This window comes from Thalassophryne amazonica, chromosome 8 (assembly GCF_902500255.1).
Source record: "Thalassophryne amazonica chromosome 8, fThaAma1.1, whole genome shotgun sequence".
In the NCBI taxonomy this organism is placed as follows: Eukaryota; Metazoa; Chordata; class Actinopteri; order Batrachoidiformes; family Batrachoididae; genus Thalassophryne; species Thalassophryne amazonica.
In genome coordinates, this window is record NC_047110.1 from 29,365,125 (window position 1) to 29,379,489 (window position 14,365).

Genomic DNA, 14,365 nt, shown 5'->3' on the forward strand with positions numbered 1-14,365 from the left:
GACCAATTTTATTCACTTTATACATGCTTCCCTTAGGCAGTATTATTAGACAGCATTGCTTAAATTTTCATTGTTACGCAGATGATACCCAGCTTTATCTATCCATGAAGCCAGAGGACACACACCAATTAGCTAAACTGCAGACATAAGGACATGGATGACCTCTAATTTCCTGCTTTTAAACTCAGATAAAACTGAAGTTATTGTACTTGGCCCCACAAATCTTAGAAACATGGTGTCTAACCAGATCCTTACTCTGGATGGCATTACCCTGACCTCTAGTAATAATGTGAGAAATCTTGGAGTCATTTTTGATCAGGATATGTCATTCAATGTGCATATTAAACAAATATGTAGGACTGCTTTTTTGCATTTGTGCAATGTCTCTAAAATTAGAAAGGTCTTGTCTCAGAGTGATGCTGAAAAACTAATTCATGCATTTATTTCCTCTAGGCTGGACTATTGTAATTCATTATTATCAGGTTGTCCTAAAAGTTCCCTGAAAAGCCTTCAGTTAATTCAAAATGCTGCAGCTAGAGTACTAACGGGGACTAGAAGGAGAGAGCATATCTCACCCATATTGGCCTCTCTTCATTGGCTGGATCAGGTGACCCTGAACCATCCCTTAGTTATGCTGCTATAGACTTAGACTGCTGGGGGGTTCCCATGATGCACTGTTTCTTTCTCTTTTTGCTCTGTATGCACCACTCTGCATTTAATCATTAGTGATTGATCTCTGCTCCCCTCCACAGCATGTCTTTTTCTTGGTTCTCTCCCTCAGCCCCAACCAGTCCCAGCAGAAGACTGCCCCTCCCTGAGCCTGGTTCTGCTGGAGGTTTCTTCCTGTTAAAAGGGAGTTTTTCCTTCCCACTGTCGCCAAGTGCTTGCTCACAGGGGGTCGTTTTGACCGTTGGGGTTTTTACGTAATTATTGTATGGCCTTGCCTTACAATATAAAGCGCCTTGGGGCAACTGTTTGTTGTGATTTGGCGCTATATAAATAAAATTGATGATGATGATGAAGTTATTCATTCCGACTGGATTCTATCATTCTAACTTGACTCGGCAGAGATCCGTGCAGCGTTTGGAGCTGTGTGAACAGAACGGAGGATGATTCTCGTTTCTTTCTCACAACAAGACAGGAGGCCCAGTTAGTAACTTTAATCCTCACAAAAGTGACTCACGATTTCACATATTCAGGGATGAAAGTGGTGAAAAACAAAAAAAAAAAGCTGAAACCCCAAATTCCCCCCCCCCCCCCCCCCCCCCCCAACACCACGTGCACAAAAATGTTTGAATTCTAGAAGCTCTGAAATGCAATCTGGGGCTATTCCAGACAATAAACTGCAGTGAGTGCAGCATCCATTTAGGTGAGAGAGGAAAAAAAAAAACTTATTCAAATTCATTCCAGTAGTATTCTGCTCTTACTAGGATGCAGCACTTTTCTAGTTTGGCAGAAAGTTCTGGAGGAAATCACTGAAGAAATTAACACATTGAAAATATGGTTTGACCAAAACAAACTGTCATTAAACTTAAATAATAGAGGGATGAAATGGAGGTGTAAGAGTCACTAGGTGTTCACAGGAAACACTTATTTATTTCTATATGTATGTATGTATTTATTTATGTATGCTCATTGTTAGTTGGTTTTATATTTTTTCTGTTTTTATTCAGGTTATTTTTGTCTCTTTCTCTAAAAATGTACATAATCATTAGATTAGTTATTATTACAGGTATGCTTGCTATTATTATTAATATATAAACAAAAATAAATTTAAAAAAGATTACAATTTGTAATACATTTGACTCTTTTACGACAACAAAACGCTTGACAGCAGCAACTGCTTAATGCTAATTTTTACATTGAAAATGCCATAGACATGCTAACATGTTAGCATCGGTCCCATTTTTTCTTATAAAATACATCAACTGTTTCAGAAGACCATAACAGGTTGTTTTAACATAAAAAAGGTAAATAATACTCATAGCCATATACTCTTTAGGGTTTTAGCGGGGGAAAACGAAAGAAAAAAATTAATCAACAAAGCAACAATCGAAGCACTGCTTCGATCTGCGAATCACTGCTTCGATTGGTTCAAGGTTCAAAGCAAAGCCGCGCTGCAGAAAAGTTGATTACAGACCCGCTGCAGGGTCTGTAATCAATGTAGAGAAATTGTAATTTTCCTGACAAACACCCCCAAAAACAACGGCCACTGTGAAGGACCTATAAGGGAATCGTTAAGTAAAAAGGTTATTGATGTCGGTGGATCGAGTCATTTCTTAACGATACCCGAAAGGAACCGGTTCGCGATACCCATCCCTAGTTGTCAGTGCCACATAAGTCAGGAGAAAAAATATCTTTTGTTGTATAAACAAAATTTTTAATGAAATTATTAACCCCTGAAGAAAATTATTAAAATAATATTGTCCAATTGAATCTTCATTTTTTTTGGTTTTACAGTATTATAATCAAACAACTTCAATATTTTTCCATAGAGAAAACGCTGCTCAGTCATACCTTCATCATATTACCGAACAGCACGCAAGGCGGCGGAGCCACCGAGCGAAGCGAGGATGATGACAGACAAGCGCGAGTGAGCTCATAGTCCATCCAACTCAGTTTTCATGACCGCAAACCGGAAGTACAATTTCATCACCGCAAACAGGAAGTTAAAACAGGAAGTGTACAAGAAGCATGATGGGAGAACGCATGGAAATATAGACTGGAATAGATGTGCGCACCTCAATCTATTAGCGTCGCTCAGGACAAGAAGGCGCCATTACTAAGGGTGGAGATGTGCCGATCATCAATAATAAACTGACTGCTTTTTTTGCACTAGCATAGCTATTTCTTAACGGATTTTAATAAATGTAGGCTTGTTTTGAAGCCATTTGAAAGCTCGTTCCAATGAACCTATGCATGTGTGGGTGAAAAAAAAACTTATGTAAAATACAGAAATATGGGGAAATTCTGACTGACTGAAACTGTGCTGCTTTTCTCTCTCTATTGTCACTATTTGTTAACAGATTTTAATAAAAGTAGGCTTGTTTTAAAGCCCTTTAATTGCTCTAATGAACCCATACATGTCTGGGTAGAAAAAAATGTTTTATGTAAAGTGTCAAAATTTGGGGAAAATATGCCATTCTGTTCATTTACTGTGATTTTTTTTTCCTGTCATAATTCTCGATGGATTTTTATAAATGAAGTCTTTTAAGTTGTATTCAAGCTGAATAAAAGCTCTAACGAACCCATACATGCCTGGATAAAAAATCCTTATTATTAAAATATAAATCTGAAGTATGCCTTGCCATTGTGCTCATTGACCTTGCTGCTTTTTCCACTGTAATATTATTGCTAGTCTTTTAATGACAACAACATATATATGATTTTTACTAACATTTTATTCCAAGTAAATATAAAGCCATTCAGAATTTATAACTTTTGACCCTCAGTCAGGGTAAAAAGTACTCCTCCATCCCCTCCAAACTCACTGTTAAAATTTAAATGCCGCCTGTGACCACCATGTACATATCATATTAAACAACTGCAAGTATATATATATCTATATATATATAGATATATTTAAACATTTTTGTTTCCATATCTGTATGCATGTGAATGCAGCTTAAAGAAAAGAACTTAGGCGTTGAGTTATAGTCTCAGTACATTGATATTAAATTGCGACATAACTCTAAAATAGACATTTGTTTTACATAATTACATTAAGGCTATTGTACAGTTCATTTTAGTATTTGAGAATTTGTTTTTGTAGTTGGTGCAGTTGATGGTGAAGCACTGGCTGCCTTTTTTTCCCCTTATTTCGCTTTTGTTTAACAGGTGCCTTGACTGGCTCAAGGCGCTCTCTCCACCCTTATAAATGGCCGCCGTGCGGAACGCCGCTAGTCACATGACGTCCATTCCAGTCTCTATCCGGTTGTTAAGTGTGACGTAACACATCATGTGATTTTCAACTTCCGGCTCCAAACAAAAAAGGCACGCTGTCATTAACATTGAGAACTGCACTGAGATGATCTGATCAGGCTGCACTTACACCGCTGTACACGGACAACAGCATTAACATCGCAACATAAAACTTTTTGTATATTGTGCCTAAAGCTCTCCTGGATATACAACCCCTGGCAAAAATTATGGAATCACCGGCCTCGGAGGATGTTCATTCAGTTGTTTAATTTTGTAGAAAAAAAGCAGATCACAGACATGACACAAAACTAAAGTCATTTCAAATGGCAACTTTCTGGCTTTAAGAAACACTATAAGAAATCAAGAAAAAAAGATTGTGGCAGTCAGTAACGGTTACTTTTTTAGACCAAGCAGAGGAAAAAAATATGGAATCACTCAATTCTGAGGAAAAAATTATGGAATCACCCTGTAAATTTTCATCCCCAAAACTAACACCTGCATCATATCAGATCTGCTCGGTAGTCTGCATCTAAAAAGGAGTGAACACACCTTGGAGAGCTGTTGCACCAAGTGGACTGACATGAATCATGGCTCCAACACGAGAGATGTCAATTGAAACAAAGGAGAGGATTATCAAACTCTTAAAAGAGAGTAAATCATCACGCAATGTTGCAAAAGATGTTGGTTGTTCACAGTCAGCTGTGTCTAAACTGATGACCAAATACAAACAACATGGGAAGGTTGTTAAAGGCAAACATACTGGTAGACCAAGGAAGACATCAAAGCATCAAGACAGAAAACTTAAAGCAATATGTCTCAAAAATCAAAAAATGTACAACAAAACAAATGAGGAACGAATGGGAGGAAACTGGAATCAACGTCTGGGACCGAACTGTAAGAAACCACCTAAAGGAAATGGGATTTACATACAGAAAAGCTAAAAGAAAGGCATCATTAACACCTAAACAGAAAAAAACAAGGTTACAATGGGCTAAGGAAAAGCAATTGTGGACTGTGGATGACTGGATGAAAGTCATATTCAGTGATGAATCTCGAGTCTGCATTGGGCAAGGTGATGATGCTGGAACTTTTGTTTGGTGCCTTTCCAATGAGATTTATAAAGATGACTGCCTGAAGAGAACATGTAAATTTCCACAGTCATTGATGATATGGGGCTGCATGTCAGGTAAAGGCACTGGGGAGATGGCTGTCATTACATCATCAATAAATGCACAAGTTTATGTTGATATTTTGGACAATTGAAAGGATGTTTGGGGATGATGAAATCATTTTTCAAGATGATAATGCATCTTGCCATAGAGCAAAAACTGCAAAAACATTCCTTGCAAAAAGACACATAGGATCAATGTCATGGCATAGGGTCAATGTCAATGAGCAGATCTGATTTGATGCAGGTGTTAATTTGGGGGATGAAAATTTACAGGGTGATTCCATAATTTTTTTCCTCAGAATTGAGTGATTCCATATTTTTTTCCTCTGCTTGGTCTAAAAAAGTAACCGTTACTGACTGCCACAATCTTTTTTTCTTGATTTCTTATAGTGTTTCTTAAAGCCAGAAAGTTGCCATTTGAAATGACTTTAGTTTTGTGTCATGTCTGTGATCTGCTTTTTTTTCTACAAAATTAAACAACTGAATGAACATCCTCTGAGGCCGGTGAGTCCATAATTTTTGCCAGGGGTTGTATTAACTGGGTTTTTAGACATTGTTACTGCGTTTGTTTTATGTAAAAACGTCAGACGCTCAGGCTGTTTCTCCATTATTTTCAATGGGAGTTGCTGCGAGCTGCGATCGCTTCCTGTTCATGTGGTTCGGGAAGAAAGTGAAGTTTGCACTTTAACGTCCTGTTTATTGTAATAAATATCTTTTATTAACAAACAGACATGTATATTTTACCTGTGCATAATAAAATATGTAAAGAAAAAGAAAAAAAATTTTATTAAGTGTTCCGACCATAGAGCCAGACGAATGCGGTTAACGGAGGTGGAGGCGGAGAAGGGAGGGACGGAGGTTTGCGCACAATGTAAACACAAACTAAACTTAAACTGTAAATCCTTAAAAGGATCAAACAGACGTAACTTTAATTGTAAACTTGGAGGTCTTTGGAACCGGAAACAGATTTATCACGTGATGCGTTACGTCAGCACTTAACCAGATTTCCATGGGAGAACGCCATTACCTGGTTACCGCTGTAACTGTTTGTTTTGCGGTCATCAAGCTGGACACCAGAGAAATATTGAAAATATAAAAATATTGAAATTTTTTTCAAAAGCCTCAGGCCTATGTTTAAACTAAAAAAAAAAAAAAGTGAATTATTTCCCCTCAAAAAATGTAATGGACCCATTTAATTAATATTGCAATAAAAGAAAATGTGACTTATTTAGGAGTACAAATAAAGACCAGCAAGAAAGAGAATCTATCAACTTTAACCCTATGATTAAAAAAGCAAAAAATAAGTTTAATCGCTGGCTACAAAGAGATTTGTCATTAAAAGCCTTTTAGCTTTACCCTCAGTCTTTTAGCCAAGGCTGAGGGTAAAGCTGGAACAAACCATTCAAGTCGGCTTCGCCTCATGAATGGTTTGTTCCAGCAAACCATTCCTCATTAAATATTCGTACCATTGAACGCATAAACATTCATTATTTGTATATTATGATATTGTCATTAAATATCTCAGTATATTTATAATTGCAATTTAATACATGTTGTCCAGTGCAAGTCAGGAGAATAAATATATTTTATTTATTGTATTGCCTTCATTATATTAACGACGCTGCGATTTTATGGTTTTGAGACGAGGGAGCGATACCACAGGTGGACTTTGGTTTCCTTTTCAGTAATTTCCAAGAGGAAACGAACAGAAATGAACTCACCTCTCTGGAAAGAGTAAAGACTGTCTGTGTGTCGACAGGTCAGGACCACCACCGTCCAGCTCAAGCCGCCGCCGCCGCCGCTGCTGCCTTTCATAATGCTTTCTGACGCGTTGAAGTCACCTGCAGACGTATGACGAATCACTTTTGACAGGAGACAAACCGGACCGACAGGACAAGGCGTGATTGAGCAGCGCCACTGTAATGTTTGGCATTTTTCCACACTTCAGCCGGACTAAACCATAGAAGTCAATCTCAGTAGCAGTAAACTTTGTTTTCTCTTCGTGGTGTTATTGCGCTTGGCAAGCTATAGAATTGTGCATTACGGCCACCAACTGGACGGGAGTGCTCTCAGCAAACACCGGAAAGTAGTTGGCAAAAAAAACAAAAACTAAACTGGTTTCTACAGTCTTATCCTGTATCAATTATACTGGTTAGTGATGGAATGAAAAAAGGGACTGTCTTAAGATTCTGTGAAATTTCAGGAAATTTGCCAGAAAGCACTGGGAAGGCTTGAGTCTGGATTTAATATTCCATTTAATATGCCAACTTTCCATATGGCAAGTTTTGGAGAGACTTAGAAAAATATATCTATGAAAAAACTGGACATACCATCATAGTTGTATGGTTTGGTCCTTCATACCATCATGGTTTGAAGGATAATAATGACAACATTTGAATGTAATGATAAGCCTTTTTCTTTTGTAATTAATCTTATGTTGCTAACTGGCAAATTTTACTTACACAAATGACAATTTACAAATCTCTTCCGAGTTTTCAAATATTTCTGGTAGAATTTAATTGTATACAAATAATTTGCCGTTAACACATAAGAAAAGTGAATATACACTGCAATACCTTGATGACTTATCGACCTTGGGTGAGTTTACTGTGCCTTACACCCTTTTTAGTGCAGCAGATAAGAGAATATTTAGAGCAGAATCCTGAAAATGGTGATAAAAGCATCAAATTCAGCAGAAATAGTCCTCAATCTTCTTTTGAAAAAAAAAAAAAAAAAAACGATTGGCCACTTGAATTTTCAGTCGGCATTCAGGTCAAAATTAAAAGATGCACCAATCATATTGAAACTTATGCCACATTATTTGCCTGATCATAAAGATTCCAAAAAGGTATGGTTTGCATGGTCTGTAACTGAATTCTATGGAGTTATGGGATAAAAACAGCAAGAATGGTGACAAAGGTCAGTGTTGGTTTGTACAGGGATCAAAAGTTAAAGTTGCTCCAGTTATTGGTAAAAAGTGATGCAAATTACTAGTTGAGTGAACATGGTTTTAAAAAGGAATAGTTTGGACCATGTATCATCCTTACTTATCACGTTTACGGGGTAACATATGTCACATGTCGTAGAATTCAATAGACGTAGACCTTGTTTGACCTTTATTTTGGAGACCAAGCATTCAACACTGTCAAAACTATTCCATTTATTAATCCTATTAGCTCAACCAATAATTTGCATCACTTTTTACCAAAACTGGAGCAACTTCAACTTTTGACCCCTGTACAAAATGAAACTGAGCTTTGTCAACATTCTTGCTGTTTTTATCCTGTAACTCCATAGAATTGGACTATCTGTGACTGAATTCTAGCTGTGACTAGATGGACTGGTAAACATTGAATGTATATGAGAGAAAAAAATTCAGTCAGATGAGATATTGCACACACATCTTTACTCACAGATTTGTTTCATGACAACACTGATTAATCAGAGGGCTGATGACACACCATAATATAAATTTACAAGTAAATATACATGGCAAAAGGGGTCCTTAAAGCTGTACTAACAGACCTTATTCTCTGTGAAGCCCGTAAAATTTTCACCGAAAGCCAGATAAATTTTTTGAATGGTTTCCAGGTGCCAGTCTCTAACAGCTTCTGAAAAAATTCTGATGGAAAAAAAACCCCAAATCATTCCGCCATTTCCAGACAATGAAAATCCGACGACGGGGCGGGACCACTCCTTCCATAAGGCGTGCTCACAGGTGAATGACGTCACCGACAGGCGTGGAAAAACTCACGCATGCGCACGAGGGTTCAAGCTTGTCTGACGTGAAAACACATGAATCAAATCCATATAGTTTTAAAAAATAAATAAAAAGGTACGATACTTTATGGACAGACCTCGTAAGCAGAGAAGATATAAAATGTTTCTCATTCTAAATACATGACAAAAATACTGAAATTTTCACAAAATCCTCATTTTTTTTTAACATGCAATTGCAAATACAGATCTTCAAATAAAACTACCCTCTGCTGCTTTTATCTCCAGGTTTGGTCAGTTTGATCTGACCAAAGGGGGAAAAAAAGGAATGCTTAAAATCAGAACACCTGAACTTGATTAAAATCCTAAGAGAGTTACAGTCAAAGCTTTTCTTGGTGCAGCTAAAATATTCCCAACAAAATGTTCATAAGGATATGAGGATCATCATACAGATGGAATCGAACATACATCTGAGTGCACCATCTGAGTGCACAGATCACTGAGGAATGAGTGGGACTGGTTTCCTTTCATTTCTAGCCTGACAGTCTGTGTGCAGTCAGTACCATTACCAAACTGAATAAAAGGTTTTGTGTTCATTATTTACAAAAAGTAACAAATGTTTTAGAAGTATGTACACCATTCAGGTTTAAATGAACTAGATTGAATGAAGTTGAATAGAGTGTATTCTTGTGCCATAATGTGTTTAAGGGTTGTATCATGATGTTAAATGAATGAAAATGTGTATGGCTATGCTTTGATAGGTGTGTTTTGAAATGATACAATATTATACGGTTTGATTAATGATTGAAATATGTGCTTATGATGAATTGTATTGAACATGTTGAACTGCTGACAGGTGTGTTGACTCTCAAATCAGTAAAGTGTTTTGGTTTAAGGTTTTCATAAATAACATATGCTTAAGTAGGGTGTAACATGTTGGTTTTAAAACATGTCAGATATTGACCATTTTTAATAAAGTCATTTTTATGCCTGACATGTTTCATGATATGTACAAAGGTCATGAGGTCAAGATGTGTACTGCAAATAATATTGTTGTTGCCTCTGTTTATAATCAAATGGTTTGTACATTTATGTTTGAACTATGATGATCAATGATGAACCGTTGAATGACTGTATTGTTCAAAATTAATTGCTGCTTCTGCATTCTGTAAAATGTGAGTGATTTCATACTTTGACTGTGAAAGAACTTTGCTTCCACAGGGTTAGAACAGTGACTGGTTATTTGTTATCGGGGAGGCAACCTTGAAAGTGTCTGTAGAGACACAATAACGCCACTGAACTGAACACATGGACCTGTTCTCATACGGAGCTGAAAACAAGAAAACAGTGATTCTTTAACACTATTCTACATTAATTAGTTACACTTTGCTGCAAAAGGCAGAAATTGGGGGTGTATGTGCTGGTAAACCTTGGCACCCAGGACAGTTATCAAATCAGTTCCCATCACAACATTGGATGTTAAGGATTAACAACAATGCCTGTTTTATTCCATGGAGTTACATGATTTGTGCTTAGACTGAGGACGTGTGGGACTGGGTGCCCCACCCAGACAGATTTCTGAACTGTAAGCTTAAAAAACTCGGTTTTGGAAAAGAGGAGTGTTCTTTTTGCTGCACATGCTGTGGGTATCAGTTTTGTGGCATTATTAATGATGTGTATGCATTCTGAACCCATTTTTGTGCACAGATGAATGATTTTTGACAACTGATCTGCTCTGCTGTTTTAATAAAACTGGTAGAATTAACGTGAATTTAAATTATTGTTGTCTGTGTATTCTTGCACTGCCCACGGACTCACGAGGGGAAACCTGAGATTTTCTATGTTTTGAGTAAAGGTTATTTTTGTAGGTTGTCTTTTCCCCAACATTGGTTATATTTTTCATAAGTTAAGCACAAATACACAGACAGCAGGAGTAAGGTGAAACAATTATTAAGAGATTTACTTGAGCAGCTGAACACGTAGACATCATGTGGACAAGTAGACTTCATAAATATGATTATTAATATCCATCCATACATCCATCCAACCATCCATTTTCTCCCGCTTTATCCGGAGTCGGGTCGCGGGGGCAGCAGCTCAAGCAAAGCCTCCCAATATATGATTATTAATATATTAATTTTATATACAACAGGAAATGTGTATTTTATTTATTTAATTCATTTTTAATTTATTCTTATTTATGAAGAGCAATTTGTGAAGGTGTGATACTTTGTTGTCATGGTAACTGCACCATGACACATGCAGAAACATTAACCATTGCTCCAAACACTGCAGCAGGAGTTGGCAAAAGAAAAAGTTGAAGAGAAACATCGAAGCACAGAGATAACTGCTTTTAAAAACTGTTTTTAAAATAACCAAACAAGGTTGACGAATGTGAGTCCTTCTACTTAAAAAATATAATAAAATTTGAAAAAAACAACAATTTACCTTCAAATTAAAATGAGCTTAAACCTTTTCATTAATTAGCCTTGTCCGTGACAGACAGTGATATCAACATTCAGTTCAGTTTAAGTAACTGCAGTACTCAGGACGACAACATCACATTATGTGGGCTAAAGAAGATTTTTAGCTGTTGGAAGCTATGAGGTTACTTTAGACAATAAATAAAATCTCAATGCTCACTGGTCATATTTTTCATATTTTCAGCACAAAACAAATACAGCAGGAGTAAGGTGAAAAAAATTATTAAAACTGAGCTGCTGCTGAACATGTAGATATTAAAAGTCAGCAGAAGAAAATATAATAAATTAAATGTGCTTTGTTTAAACACAGTGGTGTACTGGAGAGACAGAGATTTATACTTTTATAGAGACAAGCTTTTAGCTATATTTATGTTTTCTATTTTTATTGTGTCTTATATGGTTTGACATGTTATGATTTTATTTTTTACTGTGGGATTTTTTTTTTTTTTTTTGTAAGATTTTTTAAAGTCTTACTTACTGACTGACTGACTTGGGAGTTTGAATTCATGCTCAGTACCTTAACTGTTTCTCTGACCACACTCTTCTGGACAAAAACCTCAGATGTTGTACCTGAAATCGGCTGGAGCCATTTTCCATTTTGGGGGTCACAGCCCCAAGAGCTGCTATTACCACTGAGACCACTATGCCTTTACCTTCCACATCTTTTCTAGTTCTTCCTTCAGCACCTGGTACTTCTTGATCATCTCAAGCTCTTTCTTGCTGATCACTTGGAACTGGCACATCTACCACAGTTCTGTCTTTCTGCTCCTTGTAAACCACCACTATGTTTTTGGTAGGCCAGCACGACAGTGTTATGTGTCGGACGCAGCCCGGAGAACCGACCAGCGTTTGAAGGACCCAGTATAAAATAAGCAGAGCACGGTACAAAGGATAACAGAGTTTAATGAACATAACAGTGCTGTGAAAAAAGTGCGCGGTCTGGCGTGGTGGTTTTGCGGTGCGCTCCCAGCAGCGCTAACGGTCCGGAGCCAGAACCAATTCGGACCCAAGGACCCCGCCGACACCCCCCAGGTGGCCGCGACAAACCGAGTCTGTGAAAGAAGAAATCATCATGTGAGTCCACACTCTACACACAGAGGGACCGCTCAAAGGTGTACAAACAGCAAACACTTCCTGGCTTAATTACTAATCAGCTTCCCACCCTGCAGGCATAGAACACCCTGTTCACAAAACTCCACTGCAGTGGAAGCTGATTAAACGACTACATACAGCTCAATACAATAAGGTGTGAGAGACACCACATTTACTGACTGTATAAATGTTAGTCACAAAATCTAACGTACCTCAGGAAGTGTGCTGACGAGCGTGAGACCTCACCCCCTCCTCTTTCACAGACCATGCATCAAACCTGGACGTTCTCTGCATCCACTGATGATGAGATGGCTCTTGAGACGACGATCTCACCCGTCTGGTCACAAGGTCGAGTCTCTGGCAAATACACACTGTGTACTCCAGACTTAAATGCTACCATGTTCCAATCCATGTAGATGCACCACAGCTGTGAGTCCTGACGAGCTGCACGTGATCAGCCTCAGGTGATCAGGGTGAGGTCCTGATAAACTCAGCTACACAGCCACTCAGTCCCAAATGCGCACCACCTGGGAGGAAAACCAAAAGACAGAAACAAAAGACACACAAAAGCCAGCCAGGCACGCCAGCCACAACAGACAGTTCATGAACTTTGAACACCATCTACTGGACAATCTCAGAGGCATCTCACCTCAACCTGCACCTTAAGTCCAATCTGTTAGACCCCTGCCTCTGCAGACCTGGTGCTCAGTGCCTCTTCTTGTGCTGTCCTTCAGCCCAGCCTTTGCAGACCATTGGTAGGATTTCTTGATGTCATCCACCTTCTCTATCTGCTGGTAGCCCATGGTGGGGTCTGGTTTTCCATAATCCATGACCTATTCTCTTTCTCCTCACCATCCTGCTGTCAGAGGTACTCACTTGGTGGTTTGTCCCTGGTGGCCAGCTTCTTCATTAGCTCCTGGATGCTCATGGTTTCATCCTGAATAATGACTGTGACACTGATTATACCCCAACTTGCCCTCTTTTCACTGTCTGTGTCACATGCTGTACTATTTGGTGGAACTGTCCATGTGTTGTGAGGTCTATATGTGTCTCTCTCTGTGGTATCTATCTCTTTATTTGGCCGTCTTATTCTTCCAGCAGGGTATCTGATGACTGTAGGACATACATGTTGGTGGATTGTATTTTATTTCTATTACTGAGCTGGGTTTTAAGTACTTCCCTTACTCTCTGGAGGTACTTGGTTGTGGCTGTTGTCATGGCTTCCACAGCTTGACTCCTGTTGGCCTGTGATGTCCTGTATGTCTGCAGTACTGTTTTCAGGGTGGATGTGATATGAACTCCTGGTTGTTCATGCATCACTGGTTGGAGACAACTGGTCATATTGCTGGATGATGGGTATCTTATGGTGGAGGTGGAGGTACATGTGGTGTGGTTGAGCTAAGGAAGATCTCTTCCCTCACTGACTGCTCTGTCAACAGTGCAGTCACTTACCTGGTACTGGAGTCTGGTTCACTGGGACTTTTATTTTCACCCTGATGCAGTTTCAAATATTCCACCAGCATCAACACTAGACTATTCATGTATGGTTGTTTGACAGCAACATTTCTGTGACTGCATGTTCTGTCAATCTTGTGCTGAGCTTTTTGTTTTATTACAATGACCATAGCAGATCACCACCCAACTGAGTTTGGACTCTGAGATTTCTTCCTGTCATCAAAACACTAAGGGAGTTTTTTCTTTCCACTGTTGCATAGCATGTTGTATAGCATCTTGAGGTGACTTATGTTTTAACTTGGAGCTGTATAACTAAATTTAATAGTTTTAATGTTTTATGTTTTCCTTCTTCCAGGATGGATCTATCGTACAGTGGACAGTTGTGAGAACAGGACCCACAACCCTAAAATTCAATATGATAATTAATCAGGAGACTTACATGGCACAGAGGACTGTTTAAATGACAAAACATCAGGTATGTGCAAATCCTACTGTTACCAAATATTTCTATTCAAAGCTGCTGAAT

General features: G+C 38.3%; 1 protein-coding gene across 1 annotated transcript in view; it reads right to left on the reverse strand.

The window, feature by feature from the left end:
• LOC117515385 (L-fucose kinase) overlaps positions 1-7,000 on the reverse strand; it is a 72,962-nt gene extending 65,962 nt beyond the window's left edge. The window contains exon 1 of the mRNA XM_034175916.1: positions 6,814-7,000. Coding sequence (XP_034031807.1) covers positions 6,814-6,907 — 94 coding nt within the window. The 5' untranslated portion in view covers positions 6,908-7,000. The remainder of the gene's footprint in view (positions 1-6,813) is intronic.
• Positions 7,001-14,365: the final 7,365 nt, after the last annotated feature.